Source organism: Typopeltis vanoorti, chromosome 19 (assembly GCF_054136105.1).
Source record: "Typopeltis vanoorti isolate ZY-2024b chromosome 19, IOZ_Tvanoo_1.0, whole genome shotgun sequence".
Lineage (NCBI taxonomy): Eukaryota > Metazoa > Arthropoda > Arachnida > Uropygi > Thelyphonidae > Typopeltis > Typopeltis vanoorti.
In genome coordinates this window covers 109,943,028-109,963,025 of record NC_143567.1, presented here as the reverse complement: position 1 = coordinate 109,963,025, position 19,998 = coordinate 109,943,028, and the positions used below count along the sequence as shown (strand labels likewise).

Sequence of the window (19,998 nt, the reverse complement as noted above, 5' to 3'; positions counted from 1 at the left end):
AGCCAGTTTTCTTGAAAGATCCAAGCCAGTTCGAACATACCTGATAACAGACGGCGATGAGACTGATTACGGAAATGACCTAAAAATGAAATTTAAAACCAAACTTAATTAATTCATAATAATTAATTCTACGAAATATTTCTAATTAAAAACTAACCAAGTTCTTACAAATTTTAATTAATATATTCGAATTAAAATTCTATAAAACATAGTGCTTTATTAAAAAAAAATTCGGTGAAATAACAGGAGATATAAATACCTCTTTTACTTTACAAGCAACTGCATTTTATAAAATGAAGTCGAAATATCATTATTATGTCAAAGATGCACACACAGGCCACTAAATTGGTTAATACCGTGTTGAACCTCCTTTAGCGACTGCTAGTAGCGATCCTCTTCAATTTCCGCGCGTAGTTCGGTGAGATACGGATCGGGAACAGCCTTCATTAAAGACTTCGGTCAACTACTGCACACAGCAAGTTCTGTTTGTCTGTACAGATCTTCTCAGACAACAGCTATTTCGTTCTGGACAAACCTACTTACGACCACAGTTACACCCCATAGACAAAAAAAAGTGTGACTTATTTTTCCACTGATTAAACACCGGAGATATCGCCTTTTGAGAAACCAGTCAGCTATGCTGTTTTCAAAATTGTAGCTCCAGCCTGACGAGCACCAACAATAAGCTCTTTATCGACTCCGAAAGATCTTTAAAGTTTTTTTTTTTCTTTTGGTTTTATTATAAATTAAAGATACCAAGAAATTATATTCTCGTTTCATCCCTTACCCACGTGTAAGCGAACTTTCAATATCTATCTTTAATTCAGAGTATTTTGGTAATAAGGTGTGACACCTTTTGACTTCTTGTATATGGAAACATGACTTCTGCGTTACTTCAATCTTACTATCAGTTTCCCCGTGTGGTTGCCGGGATAAGAATAGCACCAATGAAAATCCAAGTGTGTCGTAAGAGGCGACTAATTGGACGCTGAGATTCGAGAGTTTGAGTTCGCTTTGTTAAGGTTTTTGCCTTAAGGGAGCAATTTGAGGAGGGTGTTTTCCGGCACGGCCCAATTTGAGCGGTTCTGCTCAGTGGTGGGTGGAAGGCCATCATTGAGTGGAGCCAACGCTGAGATGGGCGGTCTTTCGGCCACTATTGAGTGGTCTAGGGATCGTCTTAATTTTTAGAGATTGGCTTTACTTACGTATCACCAATGTAGCTAATGCATGTCGTACGAGGCGACTAAAATGGTACCCAGGGAGGGTAATGGATGGCAATGCTGTAGCCAATGAAGATCTAACTGAGGCTCGGCTATTGCTGTTACCCTCCTGCCATGATCAGAGCTTTAATAGCTCAATAACACCTTATCCCTACACTGTCCTCTATAGACAACGGGGAAGATGAAAAGCATTCTTGCTTCGCCCCTTTAAGCCAGTCCTTATAAGGACTTACTATCAGTTCTGACTCTGCGCCCCACTGATGCGCTTTTGCGCAGAAGTGGTCACCGGTATGAGGATAGAGCGGCTCTGCTCAGGTGGCGAGGGGGGGGGGACACTGCTGAATAAAATGATCTTTCGGGTAGCTCGCACTTGCTGAGTTTAGAGTGATATGGGGATTCGCCTGAGATTTTGAAGACCTCCCTTCACTTATACAGTGAAACCGGTCTGGTCCTTTCCATACTGCTTAGCATTATACATGTCCGTAAAGATATGTGCTTTGAATTATGGGACACTAAGGCAATTGATGTGAAGGCATTAGCCTCTATACACAAGTTAACCAGTCGTGAAGTTATTTCACGCGCAAACTCTGTTTGCTTACACTTGGATAAAGAATGAGACCGAGGATATAATTGTCTAGCATCTTTAATTTATATTCCGAAAGACTCTGTTTTTTTCATGTGATCAACATCAACTATTGACGATTAGCGACCAGCAACATTCTTAAAGAGTTGCCCGACAACAGGTGGTGACGCACCTGACCAAATATTTCCATATACGCGGCGTAAGTGACTTTTACGTACATCTGTATAAAGGTTTCTAATTCAATTTCCGGTAAGTCTATATAAATTATGTTGATCCCATGAGCTTTAATCTTTCTATAATCTTTAATGCAATAAATGAGTCTTTTTGCATCGAACCATGTACCAGATATAAATGGCGTGAGTGGCGAGAACCAATCCATCATAATCAAATCACGGAAATGAATTTGTGTTCCGATGGATGGATTGTTCTGTTCTACTTTTGAAACAGAACAATAAAAGAGCCTCCCATTCTCAACGTTTACATCTAAAGATCAACTAATGGCAGTCTTCACTTTTCCAGTAATTACACAGAAAGAAAACAATTACATCGAAGTACACGAATGACTCTTCTCAGGAACCAGAACTGTCCTCTAATTAAAGCTTCATTTTAAGGGTTATAAACCCCGATATCATCGCCAAAATAATAGAAAACCAGGACCTTCATCGCAGTTCTTTTAGAAAAGAAATTTCACAGTCTCCATTCTGTGTGTGAAAGACTTGTTTGAAAAGCTCATAAGGAGTCGATACTACGTAAACTTTCATGTCTCCTGTAGTACAATTCGTAAATGAAGTTCTCTGTGACTTCCTTTCCTAAGGATAAATTTCCTCATTTCTTATGCGGATATGTAGACTTCTGTACTCATGCACTCGCATCACAGGAAGAGAGATCGCTCTGCACAATTACTTCTAGACAAATACCAAGAATACTTCCAATTGCGAAATTATGATGTGTGTAATCTGGGCATCCAGGCCATTGATACCAGACAGAGAGTTCAATGGAAAAAGATTTATTACACACACACACACACACACACACACACACACACACACACACACACACACACACACACAGTGCTTAGAAAAAGTCAATGGGTATCCCCATGGGCATGGTGCATCGCGCTATGTAAGGAGTCACGTATTTGTAGCCGGTATCAAGTTAGTGCTACGGCGTGAGGGTGAAAGGACTGCTAGAAGGAAACTGATGGAGTTTGAAAGACGCGCTGCCATATTGCAGACCTATCTGTTCGGCAAAGGTTTGAAACATTGGGCTATCCAAGGTCAACCATTACATGCTACGAAGGATAGCATGCAAAAACCGCCATTAGGTGTCCGGAACTCCGTATTCAACACGAATCTGTACAAAATACATTCGGTGCCGAGACTCACCACGTTGGTTTCTACGGCAGGACTGCAATATGCAAGCCCCACATTACCCAACAAACATGCAAAGTCATCTTCAGTGGTGCAAAGAGTATGTACAATGTAACGTGGAAGCGTGGAAAACTGCGTCATGGAGTGACGAATCACGCTACATGCAATGCCTAGCAGATGGACGGGTGTAGATATGGCGGATGCCCAGTGAACGTGTTTTACCAGAGTGCGTAACCCCAACTACGAAATTCGGAGGTGGCTATGCCATGGTATGGTCCTGTGTTTCCTGGTTGGGCCTCAGCCACGAGTACTAAACTCCGAGTGTTATCTGAACATTGTGGACGATACAATGGTTCTTACTTTGTGGCGTTTCTACGGAACTGATCATTGTTTCTTTCAGTAAGACAGCACCGTGTCATAAATTTGCTGCTGTAACTGCGTAGTTTCACACTTAACTACTTCAATAGGGTTGCGATCAGTATTCTATGGACAGAGCCCTGATCTCAACCCTATTGAACATCTGTGGGATGAACTGGAGCGTCAAGGGACGACTGCACCACAGCAGTCCGGGACCTCATTACATGTTTGCAGGAAGAGTGGTCCAAAATTCCCTTTGATCGGTATCGTAGGCTATGCCCTATGGGACTACTTACTGCGGTGATCGCAGCGAAAGGAGGTCAGATATCTCATTAATATGGCGCCATAGGTGTTTGTCCCTCACATTATATATATATATATATATATATATATATATATATATATATATATATATATATATATATATATATATATATATATATATGAAACGTACTATTAACTCGGGGTTGGGATATGTTCATTTTTCTAAATTAACTGACTTAAACCCGAGAATTATAACACAATGACATTTATTTGAAAAAACGCAACATGTTTCGTCGAGATTGACTTCATCAGGCGTTAAGAACATAGAAAGATATTAAAAGACACTGAAAATAACATTGAGCTATACAATTATAAAGTCATAATATTCGACTGTAAATTACAGTTATTATGAACTTTAGCTGTAGTCCGTGTAAAGTTCTATTGTTGTACACTTGTGCGTAAATCTATCCTACTACGTCTCGAGGAGCACCAGAGAGACAGCGCTTATAAAAGAACCAGAGCAACTGCTCTGTCGGGCCATTGCCTGTTTTCAATAAACACGAACAACGAAAGCCGCTAACATGAGATAAATTGGACTTCAACTTCAAACCTACACATTTGCCATGATGAGGTGGAACGCCGCATTGTGGAGTCAAAAGAAATCACCTTGGACCCCTCTTCATATGAACAATAATCTCAGCTATAATTTGCCTGACTCTTTCAGCTCTACTATCAGATAGTGGAGATCGCGTGGTTCCACACACGCACAGGTGTACAACAATAAAACTTTAACACGGACTATAGCTCAAGTTCATAATAACTGTAATTCACAGTCGAATATTATGACTTTATAATTGTATTAAATGATGAAGTGATAGGGATAGAAGTTGAACAGCGGAGTTATGCCATGGAAATACCGGAGTGTGTCTTAAATCTCGGTTTGAGTATAGTTGTGGCTTTGTATGCAGTAGTTTGTGAAACGAATGTTTTCATATTTTGCGATGCCCATTTTTCAATTTTACGGAAAACGTTTGTCCTGCTGAGGTCGCCAAATGATCGCAGCGCTTTTCAGAAATATTAAAGGTTCTTCTGTAAAATATAATCTTACACACAGACGAAATGAAATGCTTAGATGAAAGTTGGTGAAATTCATGGAGACTTCTCCATTAAAAAACGCAATTAAAGTCATGCGTAACCTCAAGCGACTAACATCATGGATCAGGAAAGCTACAATGTTATACTTTGAGAAAAAATTGTATTCGATCATTTTAAGGGCTGCTGTAGGGAAGATATTCGATCAGACGAAACTTCTGTCAAAAACGAGGAATCTCGCAATCCTCGAGATCTCAATTTATACTAACAATCATCGGGAGTTGAATAATTCACAACCGGGAATTGAAAATATGAGCAGTGAATATTTTAATAGTTTATTAATCGTTTATACTGCTAAAGGTTTCGTTAAATTGCACTGCAAGTGTCGGTTATTAGCGAGCAACGTTTACAAAACTTCCAGATATTAAGGCAGAAAATAATCATTTAGCTTTGTGTTTATTACGATAATAAGATCATTTTATAAAAAACTATTATAGACAGAAAGTGTTTCTAAACATGTGCATGCAAATATAGAAACACACACCTTTATCTTGTGACGATGAATTGGGGTGCGATCATTTCTTGGTTCGGATTGTTACTCCAAGCCTGTTTTAACTGTCCTTGGAAAATGGCTTAGTCATTCGGCATAGAGGTCGGCTTCATGAGTGCGTTTCAAAAACACGAGATGAGACGAGCGCGGTACAGAAGTAGACGGACGTGGGATGTTGACAACCTTCAGAAAGTGAAAGGTTTTATTTATTATTTTTTCCTTTTTAATAAACGATCATTCAAGTTGGTTGTAGCGTAATTATGATCATTTAAATAATTTCCAATTGATAAACTTAAGATTTTGTTTTGCATATTTGCCCAGTGTTTTCATTTGTTTTAGAAAAAATAGAAAAAAACTGTCGAGATTATCCGCGAACTGTTGATGCAGTTCATTCTCCACGAAACTTAAGATTTATCTTTAAAGCCGAACAATTTTGAAAGGCATCCATTGCTATTTTCTTAAGAATGGAAACATTGCCCTAGGAAAAGTATCAAGACTTCCGTAGACTGACTTTGACACCTTTTATTTAGCCAGTTTATTTAACTTCCTTCTTTAGTAATTGTCGGACACAGGAAACACGGGGATCGGACGACACAAGTATCGTTTTGAATCCATCTTCTACACTTTCGCTCTTGAACACATCCTAGCAAATCCTTCTCTATAGTTCTCGGTATTTTTATTTGCTGCTTCAGATGCGTCTATCGACTCACCTATTGGAAGCAGTTCTCAATTATACTTAGAATATGAAGGAGTGTCGTATGTAAAGTAGTAGGCATATAATACCACGGATCTTTAATTACAAGCTTTTAACTGTTTCAACGGAGAGCACAGCAGAGCACTTGAAGTAAGAAAACGTTTTACTATATTTCGGTCAATCGCAGTTATTTCCGATGACATTCATACTTTTCGAAAAAAATTCTTTGAGTATTGCCATCATTAATTCACTCCTGTCCTAGTTTTGATCTATCAGTGAGAATCCCATCTTTTTTAAAATTCCCTTTACTATTATTCTTACGTTATTATTAATATATATTTATTATTATTATTATTATTATTATTATTATTATTATTATTATTATTATTATTATTATTATTATTATTATTATTATTATTATTATTACGATTCTACCCAAGAATCTAAGAATAGTCTGTTTTCACAGGTAGCGTCGTTGGACTGTTCCAAGTAATGCTGTTTTTTGCAGGTCATATGGGGTCATTTCGTTGATGTTTAATGTGTAAATAGTTGAATATCTTCTTTGAAGTTTCCCCAAGTGCACCGATAACAATTGGGATGATTTTGATGTGTTTAAGCCACACTCGGCCAACTTCAATTGCTAGATCTCGATTTTTAGTAATTTTTTTCCGCTTTTTTGTTGTTAATGTTGTTATCACTGGGTACTGCCTGCGATACCAATAATCCAAACCTGTTGATGTTCGATAATTGTGATAATTGAGGTCTATTGTGTTCCAAATGCCGATCAATTTGCATTCGAAAGTCCCAGAGAATTTTTGCAGTTTCGTTTCCCAATACAGTCTCTATTTTATGCTGCCACCAGTTATCAGAAGTAGGAAAGCCATATTTTTTGCATACATGCCGATGAACTATTTTGGCCATATCATCATGGCGGTATTTATAGTCAGTTTAAACTATTTTGCTGCAGGCACTGATTAGATGTTCTACAGTCTCATCTTTCCGATCGCATAATCTGCATTTGCTGTTATTATTGATGTTAAAATTATTATTATTATTATTATTATTATTATTATTATTATTATTATTATTATTATTATTATTATTATTATTATTATTATTAAGAGACTTTGAGATCGTTAGCAACTTGTCGAAGGAAACCACATATCACCTCCCACCAAATTTCGTACCTTCTCTTCAGTCATGACGCTATTTGTAGTCAGAACCTCCAAAGCAATCCGTTCCAATCATGTACCATTCTACTGGAGAATAATCTAACTCTCACCCCTTTTTCACTACATTTATTCACAACTTCCATGAATGTCCTATCTTTTTAGACCCACGCACCCACCCTATAATGAGGAATTTCATCTACTGGTATCCTAATGTATGACCTGTTCAGAAGTTTGTAGGTATCCACCATATCAAGGAGTTGCACATTTCTTACGAACCATGGTGGTGCGTTTAGGATCATTCGTAGACATTTATGTTGCACTCGTTGTAACTTGAAAATATTTGGATCAGCGGTATGGCTCCAAGCCGGAGAAGCGTAAGTGAGTATAGGACGAACCATCAGTTTGTAGATAAGTAGTTTGATTCTGATGTTTAGTTTACTGTTCCTGTTGATTAGAGGATAGAGGTGAGCAATGGCTTTTGATGCCTTTACGCAGAGAGCCTTGATATGGCAGTTAAAAGTCAGCCTTCTCTCCAGTAGTACATCAGGGTATCTGACTTCTGTTTGCCACGGGATTTTTGTGTTAAACAGGAAGATGTCCCCTTTAGGAAGCATCGCTCTTCTGGAGAATAAGCATGGCTATGCTCTTCTGGGGATTCACTTGCAGTCTCCATGTGGCGAACCACCTTTCAATAAGCAGTAGGTTTTCTTGCAGTTTCTTGATGTCAAGATGCGGCTGTACAGATCTGGCTAATATCGCTGTATCATCCGCGTAAAGGGCTTTGATAGATATCAAAGCCCTTTACGCGGATGATACAGCGGAGTGTGCGGGATATTGTACATGTGTAAGGAAAACACAATCGGTGCCAGTAGGGATCCTTGTTGGACTCCAGCCAAGATTAAAATTCATATTTTTACACAACACTATATCGAATATTTGACTAATATGATTTTCTTATTGGTGTTTAAATACTTATAGATTTTTCTGAAAATTTTATTTCTAATTTTTTCTTAATTTTTCTGATTTTAAACATTTATTTTCTTCTAACTTTATATTTCATATACTAATAGCAGTTTTCTCATTGTTTTATTAAACAAGCATTTCTTCTAGTTATCTTGATTCTATACTTTCAATACAACCCTTTCTGCTATCGTAAAATTAGCTACGAAAGAGTAATGAAGCAATTTTTGTCGGTTCACTACCTCAAAGAAAGAAATTTCTCCGCTTGGTATAACAGCCAATCTCTTGTAATCCATGGCAGAAATGTAACCAGATTTACATCATAATAGTGAAAGCAATACTTTTGGAATTTTCTCCTATCTGCTGTCTGCATTTATTCACGCGAATATCACTCTGAAAAGAATTTTAACCTACTAGTCCGGAAACCTTCAAGCCACCCCAGACCTCCATTAACCAATTTATTATTGATTTTAACATAATAATCATAAAAAAAAGTATTTGTAACTTACAGGCACCCAGTATTTTTTGAGTGGGATAAAATCATCACAAACAATCAAGATTGATGGCAAATAAACAGAAACATCTCAACCATCAATTCTTAACTCCTATTCTACCTTGAAGGTACCCAGCTATTAAGCGACCACCAGTACGGATACCGTCGATGCCGATCAACAGGTGATCTGCTCTCATATATCACCCATCTCTGGATATATGCCATGGAAAAATTTGACGAATCCCACGTAGTTGCACTTGATATCTCTAAAGCCTTTGACCAGGTTTGACATTTAGGCTTTCTAAGCAAACATCCATCATTTGGACTGTCTCGGGACTTCTGCAGATGGATTGCCAGCTTCCTCTCTGTACGCACGCTATGTGTAATGGTAGATGGCTCCCTATCATCTCACCATCCAACTAATGCTGGGGTCCCACAAGGTTCAGTTCTCTCACCGACCCGCTTCCATCTGTACATCAATGACCTACTTCAGTTGACCTCCAACCCAATACACAGTTTTTTAGATGACAGCACAATGCACTCCTCCCTTTCATTTGATAAACCTTACCCTACACAATTCACTTCAACCAACAGAACATCAACCACAACTTCCCTTAATTCAGACCTCCAAGACATTCTCCACTGGGGCTCAGAGAACCTCATCAACTCCAATGCTAGTAAAACCCAGTTCTGTCTTATTTACCACAAAAAGAACCATTTCCCCCAGTATTATTTTTGATAACACTCAAATCTCCGGACTAGATGAAATTTTCTTCTCGGAATCACCATGACATCAGGCCTCTCTTGGCATGAACACATCACAACCATTACATCCTCAGCTTCAGAAAATGCTCATCTGAACAGCATCAATAATTCTCCCACTCTGTACTAAACCCATTGGAACACGTACAGCCACCTCCCAACATCCCTTCACAGTACACCTTGAAGCCCACAGAACACGTTTCTTTTCCTCCTCCTTCATCCCTGCTACTGCTGTACTGTGGAACAGTCTTCCCTCTGAGGTATTTCCCAAGGAATACAATATACAGGATTTCAAATGGAATGTCAAGTTCCTCCTTTCCCATCCCACTACCCACATACGGTACTAAAGTATTATAGGTTGACCAGCCAACCTCTTGTATATGGGCCCAACATAAAAAAAAAAATATACGAGTATTGGCGGAATAAGCGACCCCTGTCTTTTAACAACAATACCTTTCTTGTATTGTAAGAAGTCGAATGTTTTGGCTCCAGCTTTGTATAGATTTGATCATCAGGATTCGTGGAAAAAAGGGTGTCCCGTTTACGACAAATCTTGCCTTTTTAGACTTTTTGAACTATAGAAAATATATTGGAAGTGAATACCGGCTTAACATCTTTTTTTTTCCACAAATAATTCAGCTAATTATCTTTGGTTACTATCACGATTTTGTGCAATCCAAACCCCAATTGTTTTTTTTAGCAGATTAAGCATAACATTAAGATAGACACAACAGCAGACAGAAAAATAGAAAACTGTTTCAGACAAACTTTCGCAAAGTGCAGAACATCTGTTGGGTTCCCGTTCCGAAATGCCAAATTTGAACCAATCTTGGTCCACATTGCGATTTTCACTAAAATTTGTGAATGCGCTTTAATTTTTGATTTCGATTATCACATTTTGTGGCAAAATGACTTCGTGTTCGACTACTAACGAAGGGTCTCTCTGCATGCACGCACACACAAGGACGCGCGCGCGCGCACAAGGAAGCTATTATGAAACGAATATATGGAAATAGGTGAAGATTACCTCACTTATTCCCAAACTCGTTTACGGAGGCGGTGCGGAATACAAAAGAACAGAAATGCTGACTTTCTACAAAACAGAAGAACAAGTACGAAACTTAGCATTGTACGCAAATTTAAAGCAAATGTCGGTTCATTTATTTTTAGGTGTGCGGAATTGGTGTAGGCAGCACGGATTGACGGACCGTAGAACCAAGAAAGAGAAATTGAAACCAGATTAAAAATATAAACTCGAAAATTTTGTGTTTTCAGGTAGAAGCTTCTTGGTGGAAAATCTGAACTTGTCTGTAATTCTTAGAATTTCTCTACACAAGCGAAACGGAGATAAAAAAAAAATAGTAAGCGAAGGATGCCTAAGTCGATTAAGTGTACCCCTTCTCAGGCGCGTGATTGTCATGTCAGAAGGACAAATTAGATCTTCCTATTATGTCTGAATGACTTATAGCCATTTGTTTTTCACTATTTTTTGATATTATTAGTACTTTCCTTCAGTATTCAGTAGTAATTTGAAAATGCATTGCTCGGGCAGTTGTTTGGGAAAGCGATTATATCATAAGAGATGCCGAGATAAGGTATGTTTCAGTAGGTTGAAACAAGCTACACCTCTGTCCAAAAAGAAACCAAACTTTTCGAAACTAGAAGAAAACACGAGTGGTGCCACCTGTTGTATCTTTTTGTTGTTGAAAGCGGCGACCTTCCTCAGTGTTGTATCAACTGGTTATGACATTTGTTTCACCAGAAGCCGAGTTATAGTGTCAAGAATGACAGTGTGTTTTGCCGAAAGGTCGGTCGTCACGATATTCATGCCGTACACGACGAATTCTCGCTATCAATCGCTTCAAAACTTCGAGATAAAATTCACCATTGACCGTTTGGCCAGACGGAACGAATTCTCTGTGGATAATGCATTGGAATCGTAGAAACAAATTAGCATTTTCTTTACTTTTGACTTTTCCAAGAGACTTTTTTTCGGAGGCTCCTCTTCTGGTGGTCAGTACTCTGGCGCTTTGTTCCGAAACACCATGTTTCGTCAGCAGTAATGATCGTTTCAAGGAAGTGTGAGTCCTTACGAGCGGTTTTAATGAGGTCCTTGCAGTGTTCAATTCGATACATTTTTTTTGGTCGTCGGTCAACTTGCGAGGAACAAATCGCGAATTCAATTTATGAAGGCCCAAACGCTCGGTCCAAATGTTGTGCACAGTTGATTTTGGAATCCCCAATTCATCTTCAATCAATCTCACAGACGATTTCGGGTTTTCTTTGATGAAATCACGCACTTTTTGAATGTTAACTTCGCCCAGTCCAGTTTTTGGACGGCGTGGCTTTTGGTCGTCCTCAAGCGTCTCACGACCACTTTGAAATCGCTTAAACCACTCTTAAACTTGAGTACGAGATACGCATTCATCACCGTATGCTTTTTGAAGCATTTGATGTGTTTCGGTAAGCGTTTTACCAAGTTTAACACAAAATTCAATCGCAGCTCTCTGTTTGAAACTCATTTTCCGACCGTTCATCAAAACACACTGTCGCTCTTGGCAAACAAATGTCATAAACAGTTGACACAACACTAATGAAGGTTGCCGTTTTCGAGAACAAAGAGATACAATAGGTGCCGCCACTAGCTTCGTCTATTTTCGAAAAGTTTGGTTTCATTTTGTATAGCACTTTTAACAAAAGCCGCAGCTGATGTTTTGGGCTACAGTCAGGCTTCTGAAAAGAACAGTCAATTCAGACCAACACTGTTAGTTACACCTAAACGGACTGATGACAAAGGAAGATATCACCATGGCACAGACATTGAGACAACTTCTTTCGCATATGCAGTTATAATTTCGGTAGTTTTTCTTTGGATTCACAGTATTAAAAAACATTCGTCTTTATTACTTAAATAATACTTGAAATATATGAATATTTTATTCGTTTACAAGATCGAAAACGAAACTTTTTTTTCAGTTCAGCTGAGAAATTGTAGGGTATGGGGTTGCCGTTAAAAAGGAGTTCGGCAAAGATTCAAATGTTCATTGCAGGCGATTGAAACAAGCAAAAGTGGAAAGGAGCAGAAACAGTACTGGCAGAAGTCAAGTCAACAGCCTGATTAACTGTGCAGCTTTTTCTTGTTAATTCGCAGAATGTAAAATCAAAATCACTTTGCCAATCTACTAATTAGTATCAAAAGTATAGTAATCTACTACAAACTAAAAAGGTCGAGGAATTTGGGGTGAACATGGAGGTCTGCATGACTAACGGATTTAGGATAACGGTCTTTATTTTCAATAAATCAGAGGATTTGGTGGGAATGTTAACACGAGAACCTGGAGCCGCTTTCTTCTTCGTCCACCTTTTATGCCCAAAAGAACTCATTGCAAAGGTAAGTAAAGCTCCCCCCCACCCCCTGTTAGTATGGATTTATTACAACATCAGCGATTGTTTGTTATAATTGATTTAATGGTATTGATATGAACACAGATGGGTAAGAAAATAACTATTTATTAACTTAAAAGCTAATATTTTGCTGGTATTATATCCAGCATCTTCAGAGCACACGACACAAAGTTTGTTACAAAAGCAAGACAACCACAATCCGGTGTAACAGTGGGGGTAGTATAAGTAATTGCAGCGTGAAACGCGACTAAAGTCCTAATAGGGCGCCACCTAGGTTAAAAAACATTTTTTTTTTTTAAAAAGTTCCAAGTTTTGAAATAGTAGTCCAAATAATAGTCTTATAAAGTTTGAAAAAAATAAAAAATAAAATAAAATAAAAGTAATAAATATTAATTTGGTCTTAGGACGACTGTCTTCCAAATCTTTGGTAGATTTATAAGCCATACTTGTTAAGGTTTGGAGTATATTTTAAGCGAAATATTAGCTTTTAATTTAATAAATAGTTATTTTCTTATCCATCTGTGTTCATATCAATACCGTATTACAAAAAATGTCTGACGAACACATAAGCCTATCCACGCGCATCAACGATTTTTCTTAAACGGCTCTGGTGTTTCAAGGCCTTTTAATAAGATAACATTTTAGTTTTCTGCTTTTCAAACCCGCTAAATAAATACTTGCAGTATATTAAAACAGAAACTACCCATAGAAAAGTATTCATATGAAAAATATGAAGATATCCATTCGAATATGTTGCCATATCTCCAGCTTCTGTATTTCATTATAAGAAAAAATAATAAAAAAATTGATAAATTAAAAGGTATTAAATGTCTAAACCCGTTCCTGACTTATGGGCCACCCTGCATTATTCTACAGGGTTTTTAATATGCTGGCAGATCATCATCATCATCATCATCATCATCAAATTCCTGTTATGTATCCTTAAGGATAATTGTGCTGGATAGTATGATAGTACCACATGAAATGTTGACATTATTTTTAACTTCCTATCAAGAAATGTATTCCAAAGAACTTCTTCAATGTACGAGTATTAGAAGTCATGTAGATAAGAAAGAATGCCTCCATAAACGGAATCGAACACCAAATTTTCAGAGGATCAGGAGGATATTGAAGTAATGCATCTGTTCAAAGAAAAGCTAGATGTGAAGTCCAAAGAAGAAATCTGCTCTTGATTGAATTGCGAATATTATCAAAAGTAGAGAGAGAGAGAGAGAGAGAGTGAGAGAGAGAGAGAGAGAGAGAGAGATGTTTTATTTTTTACGACAAACAAGAAAGGACTGCTTTGATAGCATTGAAATTCACTAACTTATTGTCTCTCCCACTGGAAAATGGTACACACGACTTCTCTATCTGCTCTCGAAAACCAAAGAAAACTTCAGTCTGGGATGGATGTTTGTGAATGCCTTTAGTTAGTGGATGCCTTTATTTCCCTGTAAAAGATCCCACTAATTTGTTTATTGGAGAGCTGAAGTGGGATCCTCCTCCTCTAGAGACCAATCATAAACTACGTTCAATGCTTGGTCCCTAGCGTAGGGTTCAGAATTATTTAAACAGATGCTCCTCCACTGTCCTAATACTAATATACAGGGTGGCCATAAATTAACTTTCTTTCTTTGGAGGTATCTGTAGCTAAAACTAATATAAGGAATGAGACCACATTTTATATTGAGACATTCAAAGGCATGGGGAAATGAATTCCGCGAAAAAAAAAAGATTTAGTGCCAAAAGTCACTGATAGGTGAAATTTTGGCGCTAGCGGACCGAAAGTAGGCAAATATTTGCAGTAAACGCAGGTAAAAAGGATTAAATTTTACTGTGCGTACGTGACAGCAGCGCCACCAATTCCACTTAAAAAGGGATTGGGAACGTTTAGGCAGTTATTCGAATGACTGACGAATTGTGCTCAGTATGCGTCCTACCTTGCCTCAGCGTGCTTTACTTGTTAAGTTGTTTTACCTTAAAGAGTGCAATGCCATAGCGGCCCTTCGGGAATTTATTTTGATGAACACCCTGATTCTGATGAATAAAACATTATTTCCCGTGAGTTCAATGACTACATTAATTTCTATGTCTCTCGCAAGCTGTTGGTTTAGTTTAATTATTATTATTCTTATTATCATTGCAACGAGCCACATATCCAGCTAAAATTTCCCCTATCGGAGACGTTTGGTTCTAAATCTTTTTTTGCGGAAATCATCTCCCCATGCCTTCGAAAGTCTCAATATAATATGTGGTCTCATTCCGTTTATTGGTTTTAGCTGCAGATGCCTCCAAAGAGGGAAAGTTATTTTATGGCCACCCTTTACTAATAGCATTACGCCGGCCTGGTTGGCTGAGTGGTTAGCGTATCCGCTCTTCATCCAAGAGGCTCCGGGTTCACATCCCGCCTAAGCATGGATGTTTGTGATTGTCTTCCGCCTTCATACATTCATTTCATGCAAGTGAATGAGCACTCCCTCGAGATGAACTGGGTCACTATGGGGATAGTAGACTCAACCCTTGCGCAATGGGAGAGGCCTTCACCCTGTAGTAGGTAGAAAACCGGCTGAATTTCATCATCATCAATAGCATTACAGCCATTCTGGGTCGGACCTCGATACTTTGGAATCGAATTCGATGCTGCTATCAATTAGAATGGCATGTAAATTACCTGCAATGCATTTTTATGTGGTTATTAGTTCGGATGCGCGAAAGATTGTAAACTTCTAATGCACTGTGGATGGGCTAAAGGAAGTTATTTTATTCGCATTTTTTTAAATTTTCCTGGATCGAAAATCTTGCTCTGCAGACCAAATATGGAAATTTTTCAATCCACTTCAGGCTTCCAATAAGCAGGGCGATGGGAATGGCGATTAAATACATCTCCCCCCAAAGATATTCGTAAACATCAATGCCCACGGTGAGATTTGAATCTCCTCCTCCCACAAGTCGGTTATTGGAGAGAGGAGCCGCTAACCCTCGGTCAAACACGCCGTCAATTGAAAATAAAACAAACTGTTAGCGAAACCATCCTAGGCCATCGTATTTTGTTTAAATTAAGAGGGTATTAAATCCCATATTATTTCAAAGCCGAATAAGAAACTTAAAGTGAAGCCTTTTGGCTCTTTATTTTAGTAATCGTATTTTGTATTTCAAAAAATCCAAAAAATATTTATTAGCGCAAAATTTTGCCATCTGGTGGTGGAAGGTAGAAAGAAAGAAAGAAAGGCGAATCCGAATGGACTTTTCTTCAGGAATACTTTCGAAATGCAGAAAAAAAATGCCCCCGTCTGTATTCCTTCTGATTAAACGATAGTCTACTTAGTATACGAGGGCCGTAAGCAAGCGACGTCACCAGTAGCTTAATGCCTCCGTGTGAGCACGTTCTGCTAAGTGCTTTTTCCCTTTGGCGGCACTTTTATAGAACCGAAAGACTCGAATATCGGATGACTTTGGCTTGCCGCTCTCCTCTTTCGAAAAGAATCACGAGTAGCTGCGAAGTGAAAAGAAAAGACGAATCATTCTTGGGACATCTTCGTAATATTTAAGAAATAAATGGAGAAAAAATTATTTAAAAAAACCCAGTGAGACTTCACTAGTTTTTGGTGCGATATTAATAAATTCTCCATGTTTACTAAAAGAGGTCATCGATGAGCACTTCTATATTAAGAAACTGCCCGAAGCGCCACCTGTCGGTTGCTCGATTTTTCACTCCTCGCAGTTCCTTATGCTTAGCCTTGGCAATGTGATCTATCTTAGGAAGAAGTTCCTGTTTTTTAACTTTCTCGTACTAGGATTGTAAGCCAGGATATGCCAACCAGCATCTAAAAACTCCAGAATAGAAGCAACATTTCATCCACCTTGGATGATTTTCCCCTTTGATGGCTCTTAAAGCAGTTCATCGTCGTCTCAAAATTGCTGACGTGACCGAGCACATCCGGGTCATTTAATTAATAACGCAACTTGGGAAATGACATCTTAAATACGTGGCAGACAGAAAGACACGCTTCATTTTCATAAAGATTAAAATGCCAACCAAATTCGATTTGCTACCAGTTTCCGCTTATCATAATTTAAGAGTAATCAAAACTGCAGGTTTTGATTACTGAAATGTACCATCTTCTGATAATCTTCAACTGCGATGGTTCAAGTGTCAATAAGTCTGCAAGAACACTAAATAAATAACTTGCAGCATCCTTTGCAAGTGATATCATATTTCACAATAGAATAATTTATACAGGAATGAATGCACATTGAGAGAGAGAGAGAGAGAGAGAGAGAGAAAGTATTGTTAATTTGGATTACGGTCGAAGTAACTGCAATGCTTCTCTGAACTTTCTTCCGTTGGTGGTTTGCATGTGTTTGGGAGAATTAAAATCTTCAGTTTCCTCGAAGAAAAATTCTCTCTCCATATTCTGGCAATTCGACTTTCAATTCTAAAGATCTAAAAGTAGAAGAAAAAACAAAAACCAGTAATACATTTAAATATTTCACTAACGTTAATTATTCAAAATTAAATCATTTAAATTAATGATTCATTCTTTTTTTTTTATTTTCATGATTTCTCCTCGCAGGTAAGCACAAAATATCCAGTCTGCCTGGTATTTGGGTTTGGGTTATGGTTTGCTTTCATGAGTTTTGTTGTCATTAAAAAAGGCATCACTTATCTCTCTCTCTCTCTCTCTCTGTCTCTCTCACTCTCATTGTTTCGTGTTTCCTTGCTCTTATTTCATCTACAAATAACCCTTTACTCTTTGTCATTGCATTTTTCTCCTTGTCTTCGTTTTTAATTTCCCTGAAATTTTAATCTGTTTACTTTTGCTCTATCTCTCTTTCTATCGAACCCATCGGCTCATGAGATATAGTTGTTCATCTTTGCCTTTTACTCAAGGAGCTAAACAGCTAAACATGATAATGTCCATAAACCTTACAATAACGCATGTGTGTGTGTGTGTCTCCATTATAGCTTTCGTATATGAAACATAATGGATTTTCCTTGTCGTTCTTTTGAAGTGGGCCATCATTTACTTACTTTCGCGATAACGTTTCCACAGTTTGTCGTAGCTTTTTTCTGATCCCAAGAAGACATTCCTCTCACCAACTGCAGTTGCAGTTTAAAAGCCTTTTCTTAAGAGAGTTTCGGAGCTTAATTCAGTTACAAGAACGAAATAGAAATAGAAAATTTGCTTCTACAATATTTTTTTTCGAGGAGGACCCACAGAGGAAATTAAGGTACGATTTATCAGGTCATCTACGCTTAATTTATTAAATATGTAAGCAAGGTCTCTCTCTCTCTCTCTCTCATTTTCATAAAATGACAAATTTCCAATAATTAAAAAATTATAAAGAAGGAAATTTGCAGAAAATCGTAAAGGACCCAACACGTTATCTTTTGGCACTTTTCACATACACAACTATCACAGGTAAAAAAAAACGTATAATACAATTGACATTATCACTTCTAAGCAGGAAGCAAATAATAGTCATTATTTGCTTGCTAATTTATCATTCTATCACTACATTCAGTTCGCTGTAAAGACAGCTAAGTTGGTTTACATGGTTGAGATATTCATGAGATCAGAGTGTCCGTACGTTTTGAGAGTTGACTGCCATTGCTCTTTTCCACAATTGACGCTGTTAGATAACCATCGCAAAGAGCAGAATGGTGTTCGCATCAGTACAAATGAATCTGATGTTTCGAACTATTTTACGCTCAGAGCAATCATTACAAACGGAGTATTTTTAAAACCGGCTGTGAAACAACACTGTTATCAACTGTGTGCTGTAAAATAGTAATTAGATTACTGGAAAATATAAGCTACTTACGTTTTTCTTTCGTACCATTCCCTGTAGCGTAGGATGACCTAAATTCGTAACTTTTCCGTATGATAGAATCTTCATAAAGACAGGAAATACGAAATGCATTCGTGAAAGGAGGGCACCCTGTCATCTAACCTGTTTCGACCTGTTCGCAGATTAATGGACCGTGATGGAAAGTCTTCTACAGCAAGCGAAAATTGATATTAAATAAAGCAAACTCCAACTGAGGCTTGCTACAGGTCTCCGTCTCATCCCAGTTTCTCCTTCGCGGGATGAACAGCTTTGGTGATTAAGCGGAGAAAGAGCGACACACTCGATTTTATGGAATCCTTTCAGCGCGAGTACTTGCGAATAGAAACGTTTCCTCCCCCCCCCGACCTGCTTACAAGGGGAGCTCATCAGAAATCGCGGAGCGTGAAATGAAGTTAGAAATTGTGGACGAATGCAGCGAGGCTGAGAAATCGAAAACTCTTCCAAGAAATAGAAAACCTAATGGAAGCTGTGCAGAAGATGAACAGAAGTCCTTGAGAAATAAATGTAATTTAAAACTAAACTAGATATTAGTTTTTAAAGGTAAATAAGTTAAAAGAAAAGTAAATCTAATCGAATAAAAGTTTATGCAAAAATATTTTTAAAATTAAATAAAATTTAATTTGAATGCATTGTTTTTAAAATACGCTTAACATTTAATTTAATTTTGTTTTCTTTTAAACTGTTTTAAGATTAAAATTAAGATTTATTAATGTAAACAGCACTTTAGTTAAAACAAGATGGCCTAATAGAGTTCCACCTTACCTCGGATGTTCCAAAATTTGAACAATCGTTACAAAAGAAATGCAACAAGTGCAATACCAGGACAACCCGTGGTAACTCAGATCACCAGGAGTTGTTCTGGTATTGCAGCTTTCTCAACACAACTTCTCTCTTTGTTAGTCAGTTCGCTCTTTCCACAATGATACCGCATCAACTGCTTCCCCGTGTCAGCCATTATCCGCCTGTGATGGCCGAAGTTCCCTTTAAACGAATTAATTCTAACGACGCTGTTAGGGTTCCGCGACGCATTTCTGACAGTGGAGTTTAGCGAGGAATTATGGATGTGTTTGCTTTAATCCTCGCAAGACAAGAATGCATTTAACAGTTCATCGGTCAGAGCAGCGCTTTAAAGGCAGACGGCAGATAAGACCGACGCAACACCCGATTCCCTGAGATGTAGCTACAGCTGTAATCCTGTGTTTTTTTACAGCGCGCATCATCAA

At 38.0% G+C, this 19,998-nt stretch overlaps 1 protein-coding gene across 1 annotated transcript in view; it reads right to left on the bottom strand.

Annotated features, from left to right (window-relative positions):
• The window catches only part of LOC150096433 (metabotropic glutamate receptor 5-like), a 121,531-nt gene that overhangs the window by 16,448 nt on the left and 85,085 nt on the right, over nucleotides 1-19,998 (bottom strand). The window contains exon 3 of the mRNA XM_090409062.1: nucleotides 41-79. Within this exon, the coding sequence (XP_090265188.1) occupies nucleotides 41-79 (39 nt within the window). The remainder of the gene's footprint in view (nucleotides 1-40; nucleotides 80-19,998) is intronic.